At 49.8% G+C, this 27,411-nt stretch overlaps 6 protein-coding genes across 7 annotated transcripts; 3 read left to right on the plus strand and 3 right to left on the minus strand.

Moving 5' to 3' along the window:
* Positions 1 to 2,046: 2,046 nt before the first annotated feature.
* Positions 2,047 to 8,531, plus strand: LOC120666791 (wall-associated receptor kinase-like 21). Of its 2 annotated transcripts, none has more exons than XM_039946731.1 (3): positions 2,047 to 3,246; positions 6,665 to 6,700; positions 7,120 to 8,531. In XM_039946731.1, the coding sequence occupies exons 1-3, from the start codon at positions 2,394 to 2,396 to the stop codon at positions 8,382 to 8,384; spliced, it is 2,154 nt and encodes a 717-aa protein (XP_039802665.1). In that variant the 5' UTR covers positions 2,047 to 2,393; the 3' UTR covers positions 8,385 to 8,531. The 2 variants fall into 2 exon arrangements, with proteins under 2 accessions (XP_039802665.1, XP_039802666.1); XM_039946732.1 differs by lacking the exon at positions 2,047 to 3,246 and adding an exon at positions 3,254 to 5,432.
* Positions 8,532 to 8,995: 464 nt separating this feature from the next.
* LOC120666799 (octanoyltransferase LIP2p, chloroplastic-like) lies at positions 8,996 to 11,265 on the minus strand. The gene is made up of 4 exons (XM_039946746.1): positions 10,941 to 11,265; positions 10,602 to 10,866; positions 10,189 to 10,339; positions 8,996 to 10,035 (listed from the first exon to the last, which is right to left on the minus strand). The coding sequence occupies exons 1-4, from the start codon at positions 11,129 to 11,131 to the stop codon at positions 9,647 to 9,649; spliced, it is 996 nt and encodes a 331-aa protein (XP_039802680.1). The 5' UTR covers positions 11,132 to 11,265; the 3' UTR covers positions 8,996 to 9,646.
* Positions 11,266 to 11,680: 415 nt separating this feature from the next.
* Positions 11,681 to 13,828, minus strand: LOC120666800 (octanoyltransferase LIP2p, chloroplastic-like). Its single transcript, XM_039946747.1, has 4 exons — positions 13,518 to 13,828; positions 12,922 to 13,186; positions 12,447 to 12,597; positions 11,681 to 12,301 (listed from the first exon to the last, which is right to left on the minus strand). The coding sequence occupies exons 1-4, from the start codon at positions 13,673 to 13,675 to the stop codon at positions 12,015 to 12,017; spliced, it is 861 nt and encodes a 286-aa protein (XP_039802681.1). The 5' UTR covers positions 13,676 to 13,828; the 3' UTR covers positions 11,681 to 12,014.
* A 4,170-nt stretch (positions 13,829 to 17,998) lies between these two features.
* LOC120666797 (RING-H2 finger protein ATL65-like) lies at positions 17,999 to 20,431 on the minus strand. The gene has a single exon (XM_039946745.1). It carries the CDS (start codon positions 19,861 to 19,863, stop codon positions 18,616 to 18,618), a length of 1,248 nt encoding a protein of 415 aa, XP_039802679.1. The 5' UTR covers positions 19,864 to 20,431; the 3' UTR covers positions 17,999 to 18,615.
* Positions 20,432 to 22,778: 2,347 nt separating this feature from the next.
* LOC120666802 lies at positions 22,779 to 23,898 on the plus strand. Its single transcript, XM_039946749.1, has one exon. The coding sequence runs from the start codon at positions 22,870 to 22,872 to the stop codon at positions 23,653 to 23,655; it is 786 nt and encodes a 261-aa protein (XP_039802683.1). The 5' UTR covers positions 22,779 to 22,869; the 3' UTR covers positions 23,656 to 23,898.
* A 668-nt stretch (positions 23,899 to 24,566) lies between these two features.
* On the plus strand, positions 24,567 to 27,359 carry LOC120666801. Its single transcript, XM_039946748.1, has 8 exons — positions 24,567 to 24,883; positions 25,202 to 25,280; positions 25,359 to 25,485; positions 25,601 to 25,714; positions 25,801 to 25,999; positions 26,342 to 26,387; positions 26,728 to 26,803; positions 26,931 to 27,359. Exons 2-8 carry the CDS (start codon positions 25,224 to 25,226, stop codon positions 27,161 to 27,163), a joined length of 852 nt encoding a protein of 283 aa, XP_039802682.1. The 5' UTR covers positions 24,567 to 24,883; positions 25,202 to 25,223; the 3' UTR covers positions 27,164 to 27,359.
* The last annotated feature ends 52 nt before the right edge of the window (positions 27,360 to 27,411 follow it).

Here is a 27,411-nt window from a genome sequence, read left to right on the forward strand (position 1 = left end):
TATTTTCTGCGAACAAAAAGATTAAACATAAAAACAAATAGTAATGTCCAACGAACAAAATATTACTTATCGCAAACTTTTAGATGTACAGATAAATAATAAAAAATGAATATTATGAACAAATGGATCAAAATCACAGAACAATTGAATCTATAAATGTGAACAAATAATTTAGCGTTGCGAACAAATGAATGAAAAATTATCTACCGAAATATTGCAAATAAATGATAAAAAGTGATAAAAAGGAATCATTACAAAAGGAAAAAATAAAAAATAAACAAAAAAAAGAAAGGTGTGTCCATTGCATGTATGTGCATGGAGCATGCAGGTGGCTAGTCAAACAGCTTTGCATGTGAATGGAACGAGGAAATGTGTGATTCGATGAAAAATATAACACTAAAAAGGAGATGTGTAGTTCAAATGGACCGTACCAAACAAATAGTGGTTGGGTCCAATAAGTAAATGGACAGCTGAAGAGAGAGTCTGATCGTTCTGGCGAGAGTTTCAACTTTTATAGCGCGTCCGATGCACAACCTTCTCGGTCGAGATCCCCACGCTGCGATGCGACGACGGACGACCTGACAGCTAGCTGGAAGCGAGTGGCATCGTAGAGAAGAGGAACAGCCTACAGCCGTCCACGCACGCACGCTTCCCGCTCGTGCTCTCTTCTCCGTTCCGGCCGGGAGGTCCGCCCACCAGAGGCTCCGGCGGCGGCGGCGGCGGCGGCAAACCTGGACAACGGGGCCGGTGGCCGTCAGGCGATCGAGCGGCGACGGTGATATATATGTGCGCGCAGCGCGCGCCTCTCTCTCTCTCTACGGACGACGACGCTGAGCACGACACGCCGGCCGGCGTCGCACGCAACATGACTGCGCGACGACGATTGGCTGGCTCTCCGATCCATGACGACGTTGACGTGTACAAGTAGGAAGAGGGGCACTCGAGCAAGCGACCGTCAATCATAGGAGCAGACGAAACGGAACGGAACAGAACCGGACGCGCACGCGATGAATGGGACGGTCTTGGATTCTTTGGGTCCTGGACAGGCAGAGTACATGTCCCGGCGGCCGGAGGCTACTACATACAGGGGCCGGCCGGGGCTACTACATACAGGGGCCGGCCGGGCCGGAACGCGACGTGGCGGACAGATGCCATCGTCGTCGGGTCGGTCGACCATCCAACTTGGCGAGCTGGTAGCAGCTAGAGCTCGACTGGTCGATCAGCCCCACACAGATCATATCATTGCTAAAAGCCGCTTAGATTAGACCATAGAGACTACTGCTGCTGCTGATAGTAGCTGTGTCGTCTAATATTCTTCCGGATGCAGATTTTACTGGATCGATCTAATGATTCAGTACCAAAAACTGAAAGTTTGGTGTAATTATTCATTGGACCGACCCATAAAATTTTAGTGCCAATTGGTGACAAGGAGGCTGGGTCACTCACTCAACCCAATCTCATCGTCGCCTTCATCCTCCCCCATCCAACTGTAATCTCTACCGACAGGGAGCAATTCATGCTTCAGTCAGAATCAGTGTTCTAAAAAATGTTTTTAAACATCGTTTAATCTTGATTAAACGCTGAACGGTGGCCAAGCGTTGCGTTTAATCACAGTGTCGTTTAATCGCAACACACGTTTAATCATGTTCAATCTACGTTTAATCACAAAAAACTCTAAACCATAGGCAAGCGTTCGCCTAGCGTCTAGTGTTTTTTAGAACCTTGGTCAGAATAGTAGAATACCATATTGCCGGTGGCCGGTGCGTAGAGGGTCAGAGGTTACAGACGTCACAGCGACCCGAACAATCTCCCGACACATAAACATTTTCAGAATGTGAGATTATCCTCCCTCGATGACCGCAGTCAGGACTCAGGAGGATGCGAGCCATGACCTAAAAAAAAGGGTTTGAATACTTCAGTGAGGCTGCTAGTGCTGCTCGATAGCCGCCAGCCCGCCACGAGCCACTGATCAACACACCCGTAACAGCCCAGATTATACGCCCCAGGGAAGGCCAGGTCTGCAACTGCGAGGGATTCTCAATTCACGGGTCTGCACTCTGCAGTGAGTCAAAAGAGCAGCAAAAACAATTCGGGGAATCATCATCACGGAAGGAGGAAAAAATGTTTTTTTTCAGAATGTGTTTTCTTGACCTGACCATATACTCTTATTGACTGATCAATCAAGCTTATTACCTGCCAATGATCCATCTTCTTCTCCCTCTTCCTCTCCCTGGCCCTATTGCGCCCACAGCACGCGCCCATCGTCTCCGACTCTCTCCCCTCCATTGGCATGTCCCAGCTTTCCAATACTAGACGACCACTAGCTAACCACCAAGCCATCCAAGGTACTCCAGGGAAAGAGCGGAGACCAGCAGAGTGAGCTGGCTGCCTACATGTCCCCCCTTCTCCTCCTCCTGTTCCTCTCGATCCCCCATGCAACCTTCTTCGCCGACGCCGCCGCCGGCGGGGGCGGCGGGTGCGACCGTCGGCGAGGCGGCAAGGTCGTCCCCTACCCCTTCGGCTTCTCCGGCGACTGCCCCATCATCCTGGCCTTCAACCAGACCGCCGGCGCGCCGCTCCTCCCGCGCGGCGCCGCGCCGCCGTACCCGATCCTGTCCTTCGACCCCAACGCCTCCACCTTGGTCGTCTCCGTCGCGACCTCCTGCGGCCGCACCGTCGCCGAGACGAGGGCGTCGCTCAGCGGCGCCGGCTACGGCGTCTCCTCCCGCACGGGGATCTTCGTCGGCGGCGGCTGCGGCGCCGGCGCGCCGGCGGCCGCTTCCAACTGCACCGTCCCGTCGGACCTCATGGCGAAGCTGCTCCGCACGCCGGGGTGCGGCGGTGGCGGCGGCCGCAACGGCACGGCCTGGACGTGCGTGACCTCGGCGCCGCCGGACCCGAGCAGCGCCGCGGCGGTGCGGGGCGAGGGCCAGTTCATGCGGTGGGAGACGGTGCAGGCCGCCGGGTGCCTGGACGCGCTGACGGCGGCGCTGTACGGGGACACGCCGCAGGGGGTTCCGTCGGTGGAGTTCGGCGTCGCGGAGCTGGGGTGGTGGCTCGACGGGAGGTGCGACGACACGGGCAACGCCACCGCCGCCGCCGCCGGCCGGTGCGCGGCGAACGCGACGTGCCGCGACGTCGTGACGCCGGACGGGGCGTGGGGGCACCGCTGCGCGTGCCGCGACGGGATGGTCGGCGACGGGTTCGTCGCCGGCGAGGGGTGCCGCTTCGGCGTGGCGGCGGCTGGTGAGTGCTTCCCTAATCATTCATTGCTGCTCTAGCGTCGTCATCTGTCATCACGGATGCATACGTGCCGCAGTGGGTGTCTCTAGCCGTAGTGTTAGTGTGGGTAAGTGGGGCCCACTTATGCCACGTCAGCCGCACCCGGAAGTCCTCGCGGGAATTGATTTCATGAGCGAGCGAGCTACTAGTGGCTAATCATAGTTTACTCACTAAACCACCAAGTTATGTTGGTATCCGGCCGGACCGAGGGACTAAATTGGCCCTTTGTGAGAGGCGATGGATGAACTTGAGTTTAGAGGCGAAGTGGATGAGATACACGACTTTGCTCTAAAATTTAAATGAACAACTTCCTCCCATCCGTTTGAAATTGTAGATCATTTTAGCAAATCTAGATGCATAACTTTTACTATATATATCTAGATAATTATTTATCTAAGTACATAATAAAATTATATATATATCTAAATTTGCAAAATGATCTACAATTTGTAACGAAGTAAAATTCAGTTTTTGCAATCATTATAGGGAATTCCGGACAATACCTCTTTGTTCCCTTAAGGTAAGTTCAAGGTAGCTCTATAGTCTTTTCCATCACCTGCGATCTCAATCATCCCACCCACTACCACCGTTAAGCTAATCTTCCTTCCAGACATCTTTCTTAAAACTTTCATAACTTTGCGTTGAACAGCCCAAACCCCATGCTCCAATCTCGTTGTTCGCTCGTAGTTTTTAGAATGACATGAGATTATCTCTGTTAGCATCAGCCAACCAATATTACTTTTCTCTCATAACAAATCAACACCAGCTACCAACTAGAAGCCAGTCACAGCCAGCCGAATAGAGACATACTATATATCATTAAAAGAGTTCAATATCCCAAGATCAACGTTGTCGAAAAAATTTAAAACTTGACGAAACAATTTGAAATAACTCAGTGGTAAGAGCCCAGGACTCGTACGCATGCCAGAGCAGCCATGATCAGGGAAAGGCAAGTCAAGGTGTGCAAGGATTCTCAGTTCACGAGGGTACGCAGCGAAAACAATATAATTCCGGTGAATCAAAATAGGTTTTTCTTTTACAGGATTGACCATTCATACTCTCTGACTGACTAATCAAGCTTGCCTTCCAACCACCCGTCTTCTTCCTCCGGCTGTTCCTCTTCCTCCCCGTCTCTCTGTCTCTCCAGTCAAATTGTCCACGCGGCTATCGTCTCTCCCTCTCCATTGCCATGTCGCAGCTTTGTAATATTAGGCAGGCGTAGCTAGGACGATCTGAGCAAGCCATCGAAAATTAAATTGAGTTTACACGCAAGAGCAGAGACCAGTAGTCTGAACTGGCTGCCTACATGCGCCAGCAGCTCTTCCTCCTCTTCCTCTTCCTCTTCCTCTTCCTCCCCCATGCTACCTTCTGCGCGACCGCCGGCGCCGGCGGCGGCCGGTGCGACCGCCGGTGCGGCGGCAGCTTCGTCGCGCCGTACCCTTTCGGCTTCTCCGGCGACTGCCCCATCCTCCTGGGCTGCAACGCCACCACTTCCACGCCCCACCTCCCGCGCAGCACCGCGGCGGCGCCGTACCCGGTCGTCTCGTTCAACTCCACCAGCTCCACCTTCCTCGTCTCCCTCGCGCTCTCGTGCAACCGCACCGTCCGCGAGGCGTCGGCGTCGCTCCGCGGCGCCCGCTACGACGTCTCGTCCCGCACCACGCTCTTCCTCCGGGGCGGCTGCCGCGCCCCCTCGCCCTCCAACTGCTCCGTGGTCCTGCCCGCGACCTTCACCTCCGTGAACCTCAGCACGCCGCAGTGCGGCTCCGGCGTCGCCAACTGGACGTGCGTGGCCTCGGCGCAGCCGGCGGCGGGCAGCGACGAGGCGGCGAGGGGGCAGGGCCAGTTCCTGAACTGGACGGCCGTCAACGAATCCCGGTGCGAGGACGCGCTCACGGCGACGGTGTACTGGGGCGAGCAGCTGGGAGAGGGAGTGCCGTCGCTGGAGCTCGCCGTGGCGGAGCTGGGCTGGTGGCTCGACGGGGCGTGCGCGAACGCCACCGGCGGCGGCGGCGCCCGGTGCGCGCAGAACGCGACGTGCCACGACGTGGTGACGCCGAGCGGGGCGCCGGGCCACCGGTGCGCGTGCCTGGTGGACGGAATGTCCGGCGACGGGTTCGCCGCCGGCGAGGGGTGCCACTTCGACGCGGGTTGGTTCCTTTCCTTCCTTCTCCCTTGGCCATTCGGGCGTGGCCACGTCAGCCTCACCCGGAAAGTCCTCCCTCCTCGCTCCCTACGGTCAATCACATGCGCGAGCTAGTCCATCATAATTCACACCCACCTCCCAAATTATGTTAGCTTTGATGTAGTCATAGTGGCATCACTTTATTAATTTCTAAAATAGTTCAGATTTAATCAAATTCATCAGTAAGATGTAAATGGGTGAACTTTAGATCTATCTCCGATCCTCCTTAGTTTAAATATTTATACTACTTCTCTATTTGCACCCTTATTATCCAGCATTCCAGCAGTATAATTCTGCATATAAAATGCACTTTACCCATAGTTTTAAGTACCATTTTAAATTTTCAAAAAAAAAACGATCTGTCCCAAGAATTAATATTGTCATTTTTAGGTTTCTCATCATTTAGACATGTAGTCCTATAATAATTATAAACTCGAGGGTTCAAAGATGGTGACGGGGGTTGACAATCAGCAACCTTGAGTTTATACAGGCTGTATCATGCAGCATGCTATTGCTAGCGACACTGATCCCTGCGGCAATAAGTGGACGCATAGGAATCCTTGTTTGACCTGGAACAACCTTTTTCAGTGTAAATGAGGCGTAATTTCATTTCCTCACAAAATTCTTTCTTCAATTCAACCCGCCTTCCTGAGTGTGTGTCTATATATATATATATATATATATATATATATATAAAGCGCCGCCCTAAACTAGGAATTAAGAAATCCGGTTATTATGTTTCAAGGGTGACTCTTCCTGGTCCAAGAAATTGTATGTTGAATTTTTTCAGTTGAGTTTTCTCAAGGGACAACCTACATCTAGCTGGCAAGAAATTATATATTGCTTTTCTTTTTCTCTTGTTGGTGGTTGAAAAGGAAGCATTCTTATGCTAGTGAGAAGAAGAAAAATACTAGTAATCGCAAGAGTGCAAGAGCCAACCAATCTGGGCAATATCTTAAAATAAACAGTATGAATCTGTCTGAAGCATTGAGTCAGACAGGTCATACTCATTTTTACTCGTTAACAGAAAACCAACCAACTGCCACCAAGTACCTGAAACCTGCCCCTAATTTATGATCTTACCGAGTCCACGCACTGACGCACTACAGCCTTTTTTTCATAAAAAACAGTAAACAACTTTATAGCATTTCATTGTATTAATCCTCCTCCTCTTGTCCCTTTTTTTTTCCCTGGCAGAGCGTCCCAAGAAGAAGACTCTCCTCGTAGTTGCAGGTAAAAATTCGAACTCTTCTGCTTGACTTTTACTGCTTGTCACATGTACTCCTTGCAGTAGTCTCCGACAGATTCTAACCCTGTTTCGTACGGCGTGGTGAGAACAATCAGATGCTCTGGGTCAAGTCAATTCGTCTCGTCACATTTTTTTCTCTGCCGGTTACGTGCAGTTTCATGCACGTTGATCTGATCGCAGACTTTGACCTTTTATTGTTCGTTTTGAAACCACAAAACTAGCATACAAAAATGAAACAAAAACAATCCCTTTTGATGGCGAGAATTTTATGGCTTTTGTTGGACCAAGAATATTTCTCAACAGTAGAAACTAGATAGAAAATCTGACGAACGAATTGGATTTGGTTACGGTAAATTATTCAGTGTGATCAGATTAAGTTAACCGTCGTCGATTTCAACGGCAGGTGTTATGGCGGCCGTCGCGGCGGCTGGCGGCGCGCTCGTGCTGTGCTGGGTGCAATGCCGGCGGTGCCGGGCCGGGCGGTCCGGCTCGGAGCGGCTGGCGGTGATGCGGCTGCTGTCGGAGGCGGCGACGTCGAGCGGCGTGCCGGTGTACTCGTACGGCGAGGTGGCGCGCGCGACCAACTCCTTCTCCCACACGCACCGCCTGGGCACGGGCGCCTACGGCACCGTGTACGTCGGCAAGCTCCCGGGCAGCGCGCCGGCGCTGGTGGCCATCAAGCGCCTGCGCTGCCGCTACCACCACGAGGACGACGACGCGGCGGCGGCGGCGCTGCTGCTCAACGAGATCAAGCTCATCTCCTCGGTGAGCCACCCGAACCTGGTGCGCCTCCTCGGCTGCTGCCTCGACCGCGGCGAGCAGATCCTCGTCTACGAGTACGTACCCAACGGCACGCTCTCGCAGCACCTGCTCGACGGCGGCCGCCGCCGCCTGCCGTGGCGCGCGCGGCTCGGCGTGGCCGCCGAGACGGCCGCCGCCATCGCGTACCTGCACGGCGTGCGGCCCCCCATCTTCCACCGCGACGTCAAGTCCAGCAACATCCTCCTCGACGCCGCCCTCCGCCCCAAGCTCGCCGACTTCGGCCTGTCCCGCGCCGCCGACCGCCTCGGCGAGGCCTCGCGCTCGCACGTCTCCACCGCGCCGCAGGGCACGCCCGGGTACCTCGACCCGGAGTATCACCAGAACTTCCACCTCTCCGACAAGAGCGACGTCTACAGCTTCGGCGTCGTGCTGCTCGAGCTCATCACCGCCATGAAGGTCGTCGACTTCGACCGCCCGCCCGCCGAGATCAACCTCGCCTCCCTCGCGCTCGACCGCATCGCCAAGGGCAGGGTCGCCGAGATCGTCGACCCGGCCATCCTCGACGGCGGCGAGGAGTGGGTCATGGAGTCGGTCCGGCACGTCAGCGAGCTGGCGTTCCGGTGCCTGGCGTTCCACAAGGACGCCCGGCCGGCCATGAGCGAGGTGGCCGCCGAGCTGCGGCAGATCAGGGACGCCGCCCCTGCGGACTCCGATTCCGACGACCCTGGTGCGCCCAGGCTCAGGCGGCCTACATTGGACGTGGACGTCCAGGTCGACGTGAGCTTGGACGGCCCGGACACGGTGGGGGAGAAGGCGGTGGTCTCGCCGGTGTCGGTGCAGGAGGTGTGGGTCAGCGACCAAAGCTCGCCGTCGACCAACGGCTCCATGCCACGCTTTGTTGCATAAGCTAGTTCTTGTACATTGACGAGGAAAACAATGTAATTTATTTACTAAAATTTTTGTTCTCTCGCTCATTTTCTCTAGTATAGAATTCATTGTACAAGATAACATCCATTGTTGTATAAGATAAGGGCAACGTATCTGGTGAACCAAGGATCTCGTGCAAACCTGTGCAAACCTACTAAAAAAAGTTTCAAAAAATTCTGAAAAAAACCATGAATGTGCTTCTCAGCTTATTTCATCTATATACAAAATTTCATGGTCAAATTCATCTTACTCTAGAAGTTACAAAAAAGACAAATTTGAGATGTATTTGAACCATTACTATTGTTAGAAAATTTGTCTTTTTTGTAATTTTTAGAGTAAGATGAATTTGACCATGAAATTTTATATATAGATGAGGTAAGCTGAGAAGCATATTCATGATTTTTTTCAAAAAATTTTGAAACTTTTTTTGATAGGTTTGCATGGGTTTGCACGAGGTCCTTAGTTTGCACCAGATATGTTCCCTTGTATAAGTAGTTACATGAAAATATGTGATGTACTGCATCACAAAATGGCATCTTTGGTTACCTTCGTTGTTTACCATGCAGGCAAGAGACCTCAGAACAGAGCTGTATACCAAGATGCGCATTGGGAAAATGGGAATGACCTTAGTTTTATCATCCACAAAGTAATGACGCAAGAAGAACAACATCCGCACTTTGTTTCCTTCACCAATTACACTGATTTTTTTTTTTGAGGAACGCTATGGTAGGCACGCAGCCGACCTGAGCTGCACTAATTTTTACAAGAAACAAGAGGGACATGTGGTGAAGCTATAAATACTGAAGTGATGAAGATACAGAAGAAACCATCTCCAGAAACTGAAACAGCCTCCTTGTCCTACATCTGAAACAAGCGAAGATGTGCTACAAGGTGGAGTGCAGCAGATGCGGCAAGTTCACCTGGAATGGCTGTGGCAAACATGTCGCATCCGTCTATGACGGTATCGAGAAGGGGAAGCACTGCACCTGCAAATCATGGCCAGGCGTCGACACAAAGGCAGAAGGATCCACATCAACCGCGAAAGAAGGTCAATTACCTTGCTGAATTTTTCGCCTGTCCAATATCCAGCAGCTAACCAATTTGCTGGACTGACTCCTGTGCTTGTTTTGCAGGTGAAGCAAAAGCTTGAATTGAATGCAAAGAGATCACTAGTTTTGCCACTATTCGATTGAAGGAGCTTACACTTTGAGAAAATAATGTTTGCCTCTGTTATCTGCTTATCATAAGTAATTTTTGTCTCTGCTATCAACTTGTACTGATTTCTGGCTTCTACAAAAATCCAATAAAACACTGTTCAGTTTGTTGAAATCATTGCTCTGCTGAAGACTCCAATTAGGGCTGTGGTCTAGAGAGAGTTTGAAGACTTCAGCAAACTCTTTGATCAAAGAATTATATGCTTGATCCATCAGTGATGTTTCATCAATTCCTCTTCCATCAGATGCCTTTTGTAATATCTCCTTAATGCTCCCCATGCAGCAGCCCTTTATGCCACAGGGAACAATCATTTCAAATGGGGATAAGTCAGTTGTGACGTTTAGTGCGACGCCCTGACAAGTTATATATCGAGGGAAGACCACATGAATCCCTATTGATGCAACTTTCTGATCCCCTAGATTGAAAACGGAGGCGATTTATATTAGTATCAGTGCCATAGTTAATTATACTAACCATTAGAAATAAAAAGTAACAAATGAAAAAAAGGAATAGTGAAACGATCGGAAACAAGGTAATGGACTTGAAATTTCCGGACGATAGCACATACCAACCCAAACACCAGTGAGGCCATCTACCCTCGATGCCTTGATAGAGAACGCAGAGTGCAGTGCACGGATGATCACTTCTTCAAGTGATCTTTGGTATAAATCAAGATACTTTCCGTGATAACACAGATTGAGGATTGGGTACATAACAAGCTAAAGAAAAAGAAACGCCTGTAAGAAACACAGATATGCTGTGTTCATTCATAATAATTGCAAAAGGTATTTTTAAATTCAGGATCTATCTATTAGGCTTAAAATTCAGGATCTATCTATTAGGCTTATAATTCAGGATCTATCTATTAGGCTTAAACAGGGACCATATGTTTTTTTCCCCATGAAACACATAACCAAGGTTCAAGTACAAAAATACTATGAAGTGCAGCTGTGGACATTGGATATAGATTAAAAAAAATACCTGTCCGGGGCCATGGTACGTGGCTTTCCCAGCACGGTCAACGCGATGAACATCGCAGGGAGGATTTTCCTTGTCGAAATGGAGGCATTCCTCGGTGGTGCCATTGCCCAGTGTGAAAACAGGTGGGTGCTGCAAAGCAATCAAGGTGTCCGAGTGATCCTCGCCTCTGCCTGCCAACCCTTTCCTTCTCGCGACAATGGACTCCTGCCAAGCCTGGGACTCCGCAAAAGGAACTATCTGCTGATGCAGATCGAAGCAGTCGCACCTGTTTCAGTACAGGCAGCTTCATCAATCTGACAGAACTAGATCGCGAAGCAGTTTGAACTGTTGAAGCCCTACCTCCTCCTGTCGACGGCGGCTGGTCGGGGCTGCAGCGCCGTTTCCCTCCAGTTGACGGGTGTAGGGCCATGGCGGCCGCCAGCTGCCACTTGGCACAGGCTCCGTCCCCTCCGGGGGCGCGCCCAGGTGGCCGCTGCAAAGGTCGCGGGGGACGAGGGGCAGTAGGATGACGAGGCGGCCGGAATAGCCATGGCGCCGCGCGGCGTTGGATCACGCGCGAGGGATGGGACTCGCTCCTTCCGTGCTCCCTGCGCGGCGGCGGCGGCGGCGAGCGGCCGGCACCGAGGCGAGGAGGAAGAAGGCCACTTGGCGTCGAAAGACTCTTGCGGGGATTTGATTTTTTTATATATATATAATAAGAGAGTGGGCTCGATGTTGGGCTGCAGCCTGCAGCCCATCTAAGCGATGGATTGAAAGGTGTCCTCCCTCCGATGATGATTGTTGGTGCAGGATCCTGAACTTTTGCTGCCAACCAACGTTAATGGCTGATCTGATCCAGTGATCACAGCCATTAACTAGAAAATAACTAGAACCATTTTTTTAGACAAAGCTATTATTTTAAGTTAGCATCAATGGTGATTTTTCTTTTGCAGGTAGCTGCAATGGTGAAACTGATAGCCACACTACCATGTTGATGATGAGTTCTTGATGGTATAAAACCGTCTCAAACCGTTGCGTAGGAAAACAGAATGTCGTCTCTGTGAGAGGCTAGTCATTTGTTCTTCCATAAAAAACGGGACTTAAACGAATAACACTTTCGATTTAGAATGTTGGATGATGCAAAACAACAATAGACACCATTTTTTATGCCGGTTCGGGTCGTATGGAAGAATTGGTTAATAAACTGTTACTTACAGCAAACGAGCACTACATGATGCTATAAACACTGAAGACCATCAAGAGGGGGGCGCCGAATAAACCCAATCCAGAAACATCCTGCACCTGAATGGATGTGCTACTGCTATACAGAGCGGACTGCAGCAAATATGGCAAAATTCATCTCGAACGGCTGCGGCAACCATGCTGCCTCCAAAATGAAACGTCAGGCAGTAGGCTGAGAATGAGAATGTTGTCTCACTGAAAACTGCAATGAGGGCTGATGTCTAAACTGAGTTGGAAAATCTCAGCAAACTCTTCCATCAAGGAGCTATATGCTATATCCATCAGTAACCTGTCGTCGATTTCTCTTCCACCGGATTCCTTTTGTAGTATGGCCTTAATGCTCCCAACACCGCGATCCTTTATGCCGCAGGGATCAATCAGTTTGAAGGGGGCTAAGTCAGTTGTGACGTTTAGTGCTAGACCATGGTAAACTATCATCCGGGTGCCACGAATCCCTATCGCTGCAACTTTTTGATCCCCTGGAGAGGAAATGGAGAGGATTCATTAGAGATCCAACAGCACAATTTATTTTACAAGCATTATAGGATTTCAATGACACAATGAATGGTGAAAAAAATGGAAACTTGGCAAGGTACTTGAAATTTCCCAGAGGATAGTTCATACCAACCCAAACACCTGTGAGGCCTTCTACCCTTGATGCCTTGATGAAGAATGCGGATTTCAGTGCACGGATGATCACTTCTTCAAGTGACCTAAAGTACCAATGAAGATCCTCTTTGTGGTACCGCAAATTGAGAATCGGGTACATAACAAGCTAAGGAAACAAAGAATGGGGTGTACTGTGTAAGCAGCACAGATATAACATACTCACTCATGGTAGCTGCAAAAATATATTTTGCGAACTAAAGACTGAATATGAATTTGCGAACTAAAGACTGAATATGAATATGCATGTAAGAGGTCAGCTTTATTCTGAATTTGACAATGAGCAGATGACCAATCCTGGGTTTATATATACTACTACCTATAACTAAACAACAATCATAATTAAGAAGCGACTAGTCAGTGAACAGAGAATTGAGCTGTGAAAAACACATCTAGATATGCAGCACTAAAAACATAGCTGATAGGTAAATACCTGTCCAGGGCCATGATACGTCACTTCCCCACCACGGTCAATCTGATGGACCTCAAAAGGAGCATCTTCCCTGTTAAAATGGAGGTATTCCCTGTTGCTGTCAGAGCCCAACGTATAAACCGGTGGATGTTGTAAAGCAATCAAGGTGTCCGAGGGATCCTCGCCACTGGCCAGCAACCCTATCCTCCTCTTAACAATGGACTTCTGCCAAGCGAAAGCCTCCGCGTAAGGAACTATCTGGTGATGGAGGTCGAAGCACTCACACCTGCTCAACACAGCTAACATCATCACCACGGCCGGCAGTGTGGAAGGAGCAAAACTCACGAGCAGTTTGGGCTGCACACTGTATTTGATTGAGTATTGGACTTATATGTAACAAATTAACCAATGATACCGTGAAAATCTGAATATCGAAGAGTGACTGCGCAATCACTTGTGCATCGACCAGAGACTTGCTAATTTTATACTACTGCACCACGGAATGGGCTTTCGAGTTTCGACAGGCAGCACAAGACCAGGAGGGAACCGATCGAACCGCCTAAACTCCCGAAAACGGCGAGCAGCTGTCACGGGAGGGGTTATCCGCGCGGGCGTACCTCCTCCGGCCTGCCGCGTCGGGGCGGGTCCGCAGCGCGGCGGCAGGCCTGCTGGCTGCCGCGAGGCACAGGGTCCCCCTCCGGGGGCGCGCCGAGGCGGCGGCGGCTGGAGCGAAGGGCGCGGCGCGGTGGCAGGAGGTTGACGGCCGGAGGGCCATGGCTGGCGCCCCCCTCCGTCGCAGGCTCTGGAGGCACGCGCGAGGCGCGGGAGGATTCGCCCCCCTTCGTACGCTCGCCGGCGCGCTGCGGCGGCGGCCGGCGGAGGCACCGAGGCGACGATGAATTGGGTCGCGATGCGGATGGCAGGTAGTCTGGCGGTTTTTTTTATTTTCGTTTTTTACAAAAATATATTTTAGTTTTCGAAATTTACAAGAATATTCCCAGCCGCCCCGCTCCCGGCAGCCGGGACCTGGTCGCCCCGCTGCGGGGCGGCAGGGGCTTTTTCTGTAAAAATTTCGCGAAAATTTTTGTAGAAAAGCCCCTGCCGCCCCGCAGCAAGTCTGTGTATCTTAACCCAACAAGCGGCCCAGTCTAAGTCCATAACGGCCCACTAGTTGAGCTCTGCTCTTCTGCTGCTCGAAAAGCTGGCTAGGGTTCTAAAAAAAGTGGCGAGGGCTTTTCCTTCCCTTCCTACCCAACACACATGGCTGAATTTGTACTACTATGGGAGAAGGTGCAAGAGGTGCATTTTACAGATAATCCTGACCAGATAGTTTGGAAATGGACAGCGAATAGTCTGTATTCCTCTAAGACGGTTTATGATGTACAATTTATTAGAGCCTACTGCACTTTTAACAGCTCAGCGATTCGGAAGGCCAAGACTGAAAGCAAGCGCCGGGTTTTTTTTTTTTGCATGGTTACTAGTGCAAGCGAAGCTACAAACTACAGACAACTTGTTGCTGAAATCATAATCACAAAGGTAAAGAGTTTAAAATCATAATCTTTACACCCCAACGGGATCCAACAATCGAAGATATGTCTTAGACTAATAGGAACTCTTGGCAGCAAGCTATCACAATGTGATAGTGGAGGCCGGTTTCCCCTTATCTAAAAAAAGGACTAATAGGAACTCTATCCCACCTCAAAGCTTCTTTGAAACTGGCCCAAACAAAATGAATCACACACTAGAAGAAAACATGGTCTACCGTTTCTGGTGAGTTGCAGAGATTGAAGTTAACATCACCCTTCTTTTTTTTGCCTTTAAAGCTACCCCGTATGTAATCTCCCCTGGATGGCTAGCCACAAAAGATTTTAAGTTTTAAAGACAGTTTAGAATGCCAGAGCCTCTCCATTCTTTTATTGATCACACCCCTATTAGAGAGGAAGCGATACATCGAACTGGTAGAATAACAGCCCGACTTCTCCAAACAGCATTTTCATAAAAAGTTGGTTCAGTAATTTGCAATCTAACAAACATTTTAGAAGACTCAGCATTTTGATTTCTATATTATTGGATAAATTAGTTCGGTATTCTGTACATCTACCATAGCTTAACACTTTAAAACTTAGTTCAATTCGTTATTGCTAAACCAACATTTCAGATAAACTAGTTCAGTATTTATTGCAAAAATGTGAAATAGTACATTTAAAATATTGATCTAGTTTATTCAAAATGTTGAATTTTAAAACAATAAAATATGTTCATCGGATGCTATTGTGTTGGATTAATTCTTAATAATTCTGTGGTTTAAACGGATTTATAGAAATGTTGACCGTTTGAAAAGAAAAATGTATTTTAAGGTGGGAACCCAAAACGCCCTACACATTCAGTCATTCACCACGTGTGCCTGTTTTATTGGTTCCGTGCTGGGAGCATCTCTTCTCACGTGTGCAGTTGTGTGGAGCTGCGTACGGCGTACTATACTGTTTTGCTTGCTTGCTGCGTTAGGCTAGCTCCAACGGTGCCCCCCATCCCTCCCCCCACCCCATATCCGGGGAGCTATAGGGGGAAATCCGATCCAACGGTTCCCCCTATAGCTCCCTCTATATACGGGGGGAGTTGAAACTCCCCCCATATATAGGGTGAGTTCCAACTCCCCCCATATCTCTAATCACACTGTTTCTTCACGATATTAATCCCGTTTGAGTCCCGTAACATGATGATAATGTATATTATGACAGTATAAATACTGTATGATTTTTTTTAAAATTCAAAAACGTTAAATAAATAGTTAGTTAATGAGTGATAGTATATAGGGGGAATATATATGGGGGGAATGGTTGGAGATAAGGAGTTATGGGGGGATGAATCTTTTGGAGGGAGATAGTAAAATATAGTAAATAGTACGTTTGTGGGGAGTTGGATGGGGGGAATGGTTGGAGAAAGCCTTAGGCTACCTCCAACCGTTCTCTGTATATGGCCCCCCACCCCACATAGGGGGAGCTTTGGGGGAAATCCGATCCAACGGTTCCCCCCAAAGCTCCCCCTATATAAAGGGGGAGTTGAAATTCCCTCCATATATAGAGTGAGTTTCAACTCCCCCTATATCTCTAATTACACTGTTTCTTCATAATATTAATCTCGTTTGAGCCCCGTAACATGATGATAATGTGTATTATGACAGTACAAATACTGTATGATTTTTTTAAATTCAAAAACGATAAATAAATAGTTAGTTAATGAGTGATAGTATATAGAGGGAATAGATATGAGGGGAATGGTTGGAGAGAATGAGTTATAGGGGGAGGAATCTTTTGGATGGAGGTAGTAAAATATAGTAAATAGTACGTTTGGGGGGAGTTGGATGGGGGGAATGGTTGGAGATAGCCTTACACGGGCGGTCACTGGCTTGGCTCGTTAAATACAATCAATTATTGGCAGTTTGGCACAATTACTAAAATAATAAACTAGATAATCAAGCTAGATGAGTGTTACAATGATAACATTGCTCTCACTCTCTCTATCCTCTCACTTCATAATGACTGTGCTATATATGTAAGCAAATACTTATAGTGAAACTAACCTAAAGAGCATGCGAATGAGTGGTTACCCTAAGACTTATTATAAGCTCTGTCGCATCGGATGTTTGGTTTGGTTACTATAGGGCTTATTATAAGCTCCGTCGCATCAAATGTCTAAACATAAGTTAATGACAATAAATTCTATAATTTCTAGTTTTTCACTAAACAAATCTAATTAGTCTAATTAGTTCATAATTAGTCCATGTGATGCTACAATAAATATGTGTTAACTATGAATTAATTAGGCTCATATTAGATTCATCTCGTGAATAAACTCTAGGCTTATGCAATTAGTTTTATAATTAAATTATGTTTAATCTTTCAAATTTGCACTGAAATATTTCGATGCAACAGGGCTTATAATAAGCCCCGAGAAACAAACAGCCCTTAAGCTGAGGCTTGGTAGTAGTTGGCAGCTTGAGGCAAGTTATAAGCCCAGTCCCATTGGACGTTTGGATGTTAATTAGACGTACTAAACATAGATTGATGACAAAATAAATTTCTAAATTCTAAATTTTTTAGGAGCCAAATCTAATCAAGGTTGTAAATAGCCGGCTATAGCTTCCGCTATAGACCGCTATAGCTTCTAGAAAGGGCAGCCACTATGGCATTTAGCCTGCTAAATGCCGTAACGGCAGCCCTGCCGCTAAACGTCTTAGCCAGCGATTTAAAACATTGAATCTAATGAGTCTAATTAGTTCATAATTAGCCAATGTGGTGCTACATTAAATACATAATAATTATGAATTAATTAGGCTCATTAGCGAATAAATCCTAGGTTTATGCGGTTAGTTTTATAATTAGATTATTTTTAGCCTTTCAAATTGGTACCGAATAATATTCGATGTAACAGGATTTATAATAAATTCCTAGAAACCAAGCAGCCTTTCAGCCTGATCTGTTTTGACCCGATCTGACCCGAAGCGGAGCCAACTGGGCGGCGGTACGAGGGAGAGGGACGGATGGGCCAGCAGCCCAGGCTGTGCGCGGACGCAGGGCCGCCGCTTTACGCGACACCCAATTTACGCCGCCCCGCGCTTGGCGCTCCCCCACTTCCTCCTTCCTAGGTGCGGTTCCCTTTTTCCTTCCAGATCCCAGTAGCTTCACCGGTTCACACGAGCCGCGTGCCGTGCCCGCCGGGGAGATCCTAGTCCAAGTGCTACACAAATTACGAGCTTACTACTTCCATCGGTACCTCTTGTATTTTTGTTTTTGAGTCTTTGGTTCTGGTCTAGAATGCCGAATTCTAAATGTTTGAATATTTTGTTCCAAAAAATAAATAAAGATTTGAATATTGGTAGTCGGTTCATTTTCTTTTTTCGCAAAACAAAATGCCCGACGCAGTAACAGGAGGGGTGCGACTTTGTACTCCTGCTACTTGCAACGAGATAAAACGTAACTTGTAATCTCGGATGACTTCTCAATCTTAAAGATCTGCCGACTCAGTCTTTGACGATGCTTAAAAGGGTAGAATTTACATACATTCATTTATAGAGATGAAACTACGTGTGTTGTAAGTATTTGAATTGTACTTTGTAATTAAAAAAATGAGGTGTAGCCTCCTATGATCACAGTAACGACGCTTTCCCATTTCGATCGGCTAAATACTTTGAGAAGCATACTAAGGTAGTAGTTAACATTAATTAACACCATTGAAACACAGTTCGGAACACACAAAGCCGACACCGGAGCCAAGAGACGGACAAAACGGTCCATCCAGACCAACGGAACCGTACGCGATCCCCTCCGATGAGCCGGACCGTCCGGCGAGAAAACGACGGCTCCGGTCAACCGCCGGACGCCGCCGTCGTTTTCTGATCGGACGGCCTTCCACCACCGCGTCCACGCGCTTGGTCAAGCCAGACGGCTGGCTGGCGGGCCGGAGGAGAAAGGAAGGGGCAAAAAGTTGAAACCGGCGGCAAGCCGAGGCAGGGACACTGTTGCCTGCTGCGGGAAGCGACACGGCTCGCTCTGGGCGCGCGTCCTCCCGCCATTAAAACCTTGGCAGGCAGGGCCTCGCATTTATTCGCGCCATTACTGCCCCGCCCCCGCCCCCACGCGGGCGCCAGGCCCACCGCGCCACCGAGATCCGCTCACCACCGCGGCGCGGTCGCGTCCCCGCCGGCGGCGGGCGGGGTCAGCGGCGGAGCCGGTCCGGCGAGAGCAGCGCCTCGGGGTCCCCGCACCGGAGCCGGCTGGACGCGGCGGCCGCGCGGCCCCGCCTCGCCGCGCCCAGGATCGAGGGCGGCTCCGACGCCAGCGACATGAAGAACCCGCTCCCGGCCCCGCCGTGGCCGCGGCGGCGGGAGAAGGGGGAGGACTTGCCCGCCGCGGAGCGGTACGAGCGGAAGGAGAAGACGCGGGCGGCGGCCGCGGAGCCCCCGCCCCCGCCGCCGAACGGGGACGGCCAGCGCTTGCTCCAGAAGCTGCGGCCGCGGGAGGTGGCGCCGTCGCCGGTGGCGGCGGAGGAGACGCGGTAGCGCCAGGGAGGGGAGGCCGTGGACGCGGCCTCCACGGCGAGGCTGCGCTCGAAGCCGAAGGAGTAGGAGCGCTTGAGCAGCAGCAAGTCCCTGGCGCCGCGGAGCTGGTCCGGGCTGGCCGGCGCGATCTCGGGCGGCGCGGCGGCGTCGGGCGGGACCGGGTGGAAGAAGAGGAGGTCGTCGAGGCTGGGCCGCACCCGCCGCGCCGCGCGGTGGAGCGGCGACGCGACGGGCGGCGGGAGCGCGACGGCGGCGCGGCAGAGCGGGCAGGAGGCGTGCGCGCGGAGCCAGACGTCGATGCAGTCGGCGTGGAAGGCGTGCGCGCACAGCGGCAGCGCGCGGAGCTCGTCGCCGTCCGCGAACTCGAGCAGGCACACGGCGCACTCCCTGGACGCCCCCGACCCGCGCGCCGCCGCCAGGTACTGCGCCGAGGGCAGCGACTTGATGGCGGCGGCGTCGAGGCCGCAGTAGGGCGAGAAGGTGTGGTAGTAGTTGTCGTAGGTGGTGAAGGACGCGAAGGAGCCGTCGCCGCCGCCGCCGCGCGCGGAGGAGGGGGAGAAGGGGCCGCCGCCCGGAGCCATGAGCAGCCGCAGCCGGCGCCGGCGCCACCGCCGCCGCGCCGCGCGGAACACCCGGCTCACCAGGCGCGCGTACAGCACCACCAGCAGCGCCGCGCCCACCACCGCCAGCATCGCGATGAGCGGCGGGCTCAGGCTCCCGCCCGCCCGCCGCTCGCCGCCCGCGAGCGGCTCCGGCGCGGGACCTGGGCCGGGACCCGGCGCAGGGCCCGGGGAGGACACGAACGCCGCCGCGTAGGGAGAAGGCGGCGAATGGCTGGCGTCGCGAGAGAGCGGCGCGGGGGACGGCGCCGGGGACGGGGGCGGCGGCCGGCGGGGCGGGCGCATGGTGGTCTCGCGGCGGTGCCTGCCTGCCTGCCTGTGGGCGTGTCGGTGCGGCGGCGGTCAGTGCGCGGGAGGCGGAGGCTGCGAGCACATGGCGCGGCGGCAGAAGCTGCTGCTAGTGGGAGTGAGCAAGCAGCGGCGCCGGCATGATGCGTGTGGCCGAGTGCCAGTGTGCCACTAGTCACGCTCGCTCGAGGTGGACAGGACACTGGTTGGTGGGCCGATTTATTATGGGTCGCCGATCCCATTTACTTCCACCCGTCCAGTGTTGCACAGCTGGTCGTTTCCTCACCCTCTCCCCGGCGAGCTGAGCTCCCCCGCGCCGGAGACCCGGCCACCGAAGAAGGCCGCCGGCCTGCTTGCCACGCTCGCCGCCGCCGCAAACCGTCCTCCACCTCCTTTTCCGACCTCCCCAGCGAAAGGCCACGGCGAGAACTCGCGCTCCAAGCTGAGAGGGCCTTGAGCATCCGACAAGATGAGCCGGGGCGTTTATCGCTTGATAATAAGAAAAAAACAGAGAGATTGGTTTCCTAATAATTGAACACTGGAAATGACTTCAGTTCTGTGGATCTGACCTTCAAGGCTGCGATTTCAAACTGTATAATGGCCTTGTTTAGATCAAAAAATTGGACGGAATTTTCTGTAGCAATTTTCAATCGAAGATTAGAAGGACTACCCATGATCTAATTATAAAACTAATTATACGGATGGACGGGAAATCACGAGATGAATCTATTAAGTCTTAATTAATCTTTCATTAAAGCATGTGCTAATGTAGCAGTTTAGTGTCTAATCACGATCTAATTAGGCTTATTAGATTTGTCTCGCAATTTATAGCAAACTGTGCAATTAGTTTTTTTTTATTTTATCTATATTTAGTTCTCTATGCAGGTGTCGCAATATTCGATGTGATACTTTTAGAAGTTTGAATTTTGAATCTAAACCAGTCCCGTATGGATCAACTGAGTCGAGCCTTGGCTAATGGTTATGCGCAATGATGGCGTGGGAATGGTTTCCCTGAAGACAGCCAACTATTTCATCATGAGCAAATGCAGTTAGGAAGAAAGTATCATTCCATGACAAACATACCTGATTTGGATTCTTATAAAAATTGTCATATCAATGTTCCCATATTCATGTCATGCAAAAGTAGCATATTCCTGCAAAATCACCGTGCCGCTGGAACTGAAAACATTCCCAGCTTCATCTCCATCAGCCGCTCCATGTGCGATGCATTCTGCGATCTGAATCGGCCGGGAATCAGAGCTTGGAGTGAAACCTGCAGAACACTACCCATTCTCCTTAATCTTGGTTCCCTGACAGAAAGGTCTCTCACACTCAAGTTTGCACTCATCAGGCCATTGGCGTCTCCCTTTGGGAAAGAAGTGAGAATCAGGATAAAGTGGGAGATATCGATCAGTGCCCTAGGTAGCTATATAACTCTGCTTTGCAATGTTCTTTGTGCTCCATAATTCCATTGTCCCTGCATTATTACATTCCTTGCTCTCTTTTCTGACCTTTTGGCATACGGACAGATGAAGGCAATATTCCAGTCTCGGAACCAATTCCTTCCTCGATCTTGATCGACAAGTGCCATGAACAATCTGATAGAGAGTTTAACACGAAGGTCGATCTAGGGGGAGATCAGATGCTCTGAGTTTCCATCCGAAATGACGAGCAAAGCGAGGTCCATGTTTTTCATAGGAGGCTAGTTCAGAATTCCTTCATTCAGTCTCTTTAGTTGGGCACTGAACTTTAGTATCATCTAGTTCGTGGGAAAAGGGTATTACAAATTGTATCGCCATTTTTAACTGTAACAAGAAGTAAAGAAATCTCCCAATGTTCGAATCGCTCTTTGCACAAGGGATAATTCTAATACTGGTCTGCACTTCTTTTTTAAAAAAAGTTTTTAAAAAAAGAAGTGCAGACCGGTATTAGAATTATCCTTTTTGCAAAGAGTGATACACTGATCTGAAGCACCATCACTTGAGACTCATCATGAATTTCAACTTTTGTTGATAGTACCACAAATCACAATAGTTGTTTTGAGATATTTTTCCCCGTGCGCCATAACCCTACATTCCTCACCTAAATTCCGGCCTGCCCGAGCAAACGATTCTCGCTGCACTCAAATCCATGATAACCACAGGTTTTTTGCAGTCTGTTGGGGACATTCCAATCTTATTCTCCTCTGCAATCTGGAATTTGTGCGCTCTTATCCGCTGCTCGCCCTCCATCATGAAGACAAAGATCAGCAAGGGGATAACTGAAATCCAGGACAGGATGTTGCTGAGCTGGTTTTACAAGGAAATGCTGTGTAGGATTAGTAGTTGGGTCAAGAGAAGAACCTGAACAATTTGACGTTGGAGGACTAGTAGGAGGAACGAGATGCCTGCACCAACACACCAAAGCTTGAGATGCCATATTGCCATGTGTTGTGCCAGTGACAATCCATGTCTCATCAAGCAGTCTCTTTTCCTCCGACTAGTCTTGGCGTATGAACTTGCCAGGCAGATAACATATCACTATTCAAAAAATTTCATCACAACTGACTACAACTTCACAAACATATGATGGAAATTATACAGAAACCATTGTGATTTCTCCAACATTCATGTCAATATGCTCTGTTCTGGAAACTGATTCATTTTAGTCCATGATCTCTCATGGTATTATATACGGTGTGTTCTCCCTTTAAACAAACACACTTCCTCCGTTCCAAATTGTAGGTAGAGCCTTTAATTCTCCCAATCCATGAAACACAACAACCACAAACATCCAAAATCCACAAAATTCGAAAGACACACAAGAATATATTCCATTCTATTCCTCGACACCCTTCTTCTCCAAGCCTAAAGCCAAGCCAACCAACTCAACTTCCATATAAACCTCCGCGTCCTCGGCTTCGTGGAATGGCACTGTTCTCTCTCACTCTCACACCATTACAATCTCTCTCAAGAACAGTGCAACGACCGGGAGGGTGGTGCCGGCCTGTTCCCGGCGGCGGCGATGAGGTACGGCGAGGTGGCGCACTTCAGCCACCCGCAGCACCGCCTCCGGCTGGAGCACCACGATACGCCGTTCCGGTGCGACGGGTGCCGCGAGGTGGGCATCGGCGCGCGCTTCCGCTGCCCGCACCCGGGCTGCGACCATGACCTGCACCGGCAGTGCGCGCTCCCGCTGTCGCCGCCGCCGCCGCCGCTCCGGCACCCGTTCTATCCGCGCTGCGCGTTCGCCTTCCTCGCGCGGGCGCCCGGGCCGCGCTACTGCAACGCGTGCGGCCGCGACGTCGCCGGCTTCGTCTACCACTGCCGCGCGTGCGGGTTCGACCTGCACCCGTGCTGCGCCGCGCTCCCGCACGCGCTCGACGCCGGCGGCGGGGTCCGGCTGTACCTGCACCCGGACTCCAAGGCCGGCGTCGCGTGCCACCGATGCGGCCACCGCGGGCGCAGCTGGAGCTACCGGAGCCACTGCGGGAGCTTCAGCCTCCACGTGGCGTGCGTCGTGGACATGCTCGTCGAGAGCTGGCACGGCGTCGGCCGCCGCAAGGGCGTGTACGACGGCGGGCTGGTGGTGCCCGGGGCCGGCGGGTACAGGGTGCCGGCGATCCGCGGCGCGGCAAAGAGCGTCCACGCGGGCAGGGGAGGAGGGTACGCGTCCTGGGGCAGGAAGAAGGGCAAGGTGAGGCGCTGCTGCGAGATCGCCGGGTTCGCGGGGCAGGTGGTCATCTCGGCGGTGCTCGGCGACCCCACCGCGCTCATCGCCGGCGTCATAGGGTCCCTCATCGCGCTGTGACGGACGGACGCCGGCCGAGGGCACCATGGCAACATGCCGACATGATCAAACGTGCAAAACACTGTACATGTATCTTGTATGTGCATCGCGCGGTCGCATGGCATGGCCGGGCAGATAGGGACTTCGTGGTGAAGTACCGAGCAGTAAACAGTAATAACATGTTCGGGGCAAACTGTAAAGTTAATCTCTGGTGCTCCCTCCATTCTAAATTATAAGTCATTCCAAGAATCTTGGAGAGTCAAACCATTTTAAAGTTTGACCAAAATTATAGAGAGAAATACAAAAATTTATGACATCAAATAGATATACTATAAAAATATAACTAACAAAGAATCTAATAATACTTAATTGGTATCGTAAATATTATTATCTTGTTGTATACATTTGGTCAAACTTGAAAAATTTTGACTCTCCAAGATTCTTGGAATGACTTATAATATGAAACGGAGGGAGTAACATATTTCGGTGGATGGAAGCGCAAATTCATCGATATTCTAGTCTTCCATGGAGCCATAACTCATTTCTATCCGCTCATGTATTAATCGAACTTGTTTATCAACCAAACTGCTAGTGCCCAGACATCCGATAAGACGATATTGCATCGTCAGAACTACCAAACCATTAGGTGTTTGTACTGTGACAACCTACTTTACAGGGCCCACTTAAATAATTCAATTGATATCTATTATATTTTCAAAAGATTTTATGTATAACTATTTATAGTTTAAAGCATGTAAATGTATTTAAAAATCGAAAATAGCACGACATAACGGGCTTGCCAATCCCTCGTTCTGTTCTTCAGAGCAAACGGACATATCAGCCAGCCCACCTTTCGCTCCTTATCCGACGGCCCATACGTGGCCCAAGGGCCCAATTTCAGTCAGAACTGAGGAGGATCATCCAGTCCATCCCCCAAATCGACCACTCCCCGACGCGGCGAGCCCTAGGTGGCCGGCAGGCAGCGACGGCGGCCGAGCTTGCAGGGCACAGAGGGCGGCCAAGCGGCGCGCCACAGCGCCAGCGCGTGCGCCTGCAGCAGCGCAGGGCGGGGCCGCAGGGGGCTCGGCAGCGGCCGAGCACCCGCGCCGAAGGGGCTCCGCGGCCGGCGGGCGTAGCCGGCCTACGGCATCGACTCCATCCATCGTCCCTCTGCGCCTTCGCCGGTACTCCCTTTCTCTGCTCCGGCCTCAGCACAGGCGCACGGCAAGTCAGCAGCTGAGTTACTGAGGTGAGCAATTTGTCAATGTTTTGTTAATTTCTTATTTGCGATTGCGATTTGCGAATGCTTGTTTGCTTGTGACAATGTGGTAGTGAGAGTGATGCAAGTTATTAGGATCAATTTTATGTATCTATAATTTAGGCTGTCAAAAGAATTTAGCATTTCAAATTTTGAATACTCATGCTCCAAATCCTGAGCCCACCCCTGGCTGGGGTATGCCACCCATTCCCTTCCCTTCCTGCTGTGCGAAATTGAACACCCATGCTTGACATTGCTTTATTGTTTTTTCCCATCACCAATCAAGTGAGCAATTAATTTCTTATACAGCTCTCGAGCCATCTTTGGGAATATGGATATTTCTCCATTGAAGCTGGACATCGATGAGCTAATAGCCGATTATGCCAAGGTAAATTTTGTCAGAAGTTTTGTGTGTTATGTACAAGCTACCTTGGATGAGTTACATTGTTGCGTTCCTGACTGGTAGGAGAACAGCACGTCACTGGCTGATTTCAAGCGAGTTTGGAAGGCAAAGAAATTTTCTTATCTCTATGAAGGCAGACCTAAGACAAACTCTGGTTTCTTCATGCAGTCCCTCTTTCTGCATTGTATTGGTAGGTGTCGCCGGCATCCTGGAAAAGCAGATTTCTGAACTGAACTCACAATTGCTAATGAACCTTTTTTTTTCTGCCACTTCTGAACTATTTTTTTATTTAATTGTGCACCCAGGTCATTTCACTTCTCAAAGTTCTCTACAACAAAGATTGGCTGGGCTTTACTGCCTTTACTGTCTGTATGAGTGTCAGCCATACAAGCCGCAGTTCAAGATCTACTTGTCCCTTGGTAAGGCATATATTTTTAAGCCAATAATTTGGTGCTTCTGAAACTGAATGTTAATACACTGAAACTTTTCCTCTGCTGAAAAACAGAGGAGTGCAGGCAACTGAAAGATTTTGTCGTTACGGTTAAGCAAAATGGAGTGCATGTCGTGCCGGCGCTTGTCAAAAGGATGCTGGATAAAGGCATGTTTTTGTTTGGCTACATGAATTTGCTGGATGATGACAGTGAGAAGCAGATCGAGGAATTGACTGCATTGCAGAATAAACGGGTCAACTTTGCCTGTGACAAGTATGTGATTTTTTGCAGTGTGATGTTTAGCATTAGCATTTGTATTTTCAGTAAATTGCACCAAGGAATACTTAGATTATTGTCACAACAACATGAGTTTTTAGTGTGATTTTTTTATCATTGATATTAGTGTTTCAAGTAATTTGCACCTATGGATGCATAAATAAGATTAGCGACATTTTTCACCTCACTGATGTGCTAGCGCTTCTGTCAAGTTCCTCCACTAGCTACACCCATCTTCATGTTGTTCTACACTGCAGTTTATTACTGGTGTTATCTTCTTGCGCAAACGAGACCATTAGTATTCCATGCTGATATTTTCCCTGTACTTTTGTATTGCAGGTTGTTCGCAAACACCCAAGCAGAAAGTTATATGCACATGGACCTGGTATGTTCTAGTATATTTAGTTCTACATACACCACTGCTTTTATAGTTCTATGTCCAATCTTTGTGACACGGCATTTACACTACTTCATGATTTGCATTTTCCACACTGACACACTCCCTGTGAGGCTATAATCCTTCCAGTTTTATGTTTGAACATAATCTCATTAAGATAGACCTGTGCTTCCTCTTAATTTCCTTAAGGCCTGATTAGAGAATTATTATGCTGTGTTGCTGGGTTGGAACTATAACAGCATAACTTCAAGGGCAGCCTGCCAGTCCGTTCGTTTTGTGATGAGAAATTTACGCAAATCTATTACTGACATGTTTCATCTACCTCCAGGGTGCGGAGTTTGAGCTTGATAGCATCAAGAAATTGTCAAAGGAGTATGCTGAAGCCAAAGAATTGGCCCTTGCAGGTGCTTGTTCCCTCGTTTCCTATGCCTTACATTTTCTACATGTGTGTGTACGATTTTGGAACTTACTGACAAGGGTTCTGGTTTGAACCTGCTGCTATCCGTTTGCCCTTACTTTCCACCTTGACAGAGGCAGGCGAAACTGTCGACATTGAAGATGCTAAGCACATCCTTAAGAGTGATAAGCTGTTGGGTGACAAGATAGATGAGGTTGTCAAAGAATGGGATGCTCAGAAGGAAGAGTTCTACGAGCGAACAGGTTTATCACGTGGCAATGAGCTCGCTGTGATTGACAATGATGAATCAGGAGTAGAGCATCACGAATACGACGACTTTGATGAGCTAACACAGCTGCTTGAGTGAAGAGTGTCTTACACATGAAATTCTTTGTCAGCTTTAGTAGATTCATCCCTTTTTTCTTTCTATTTTCACCTTTCTGTGTTCAACACTGCAATTAGGAATGAAATATTGTACATAGTTGTTTCATCAAAAAAAAAATTGAACATAGTTTAAGTTTATGGCGAAGCTTATCTCCCGTGGATGTTGGGTGTTGTGGTTTCATGCATTGGGGATTCCCACATGTATCTGGCATTCCAGTAGGCCAATTAACC

Source organism: Panicum virgatum, chromosome 3N, assembly GCF_016808335.1.
Source record: "Panicum virgatum strain AP13 chromosome 3N, P.virgatum_v5, whole genome shotgun sequence".
NCBI lineage: Eukaryota > Viridiplantae > Streptophyta > Magnoliopsida > Poales > Poaceae > Panicum > Panicum virgatum.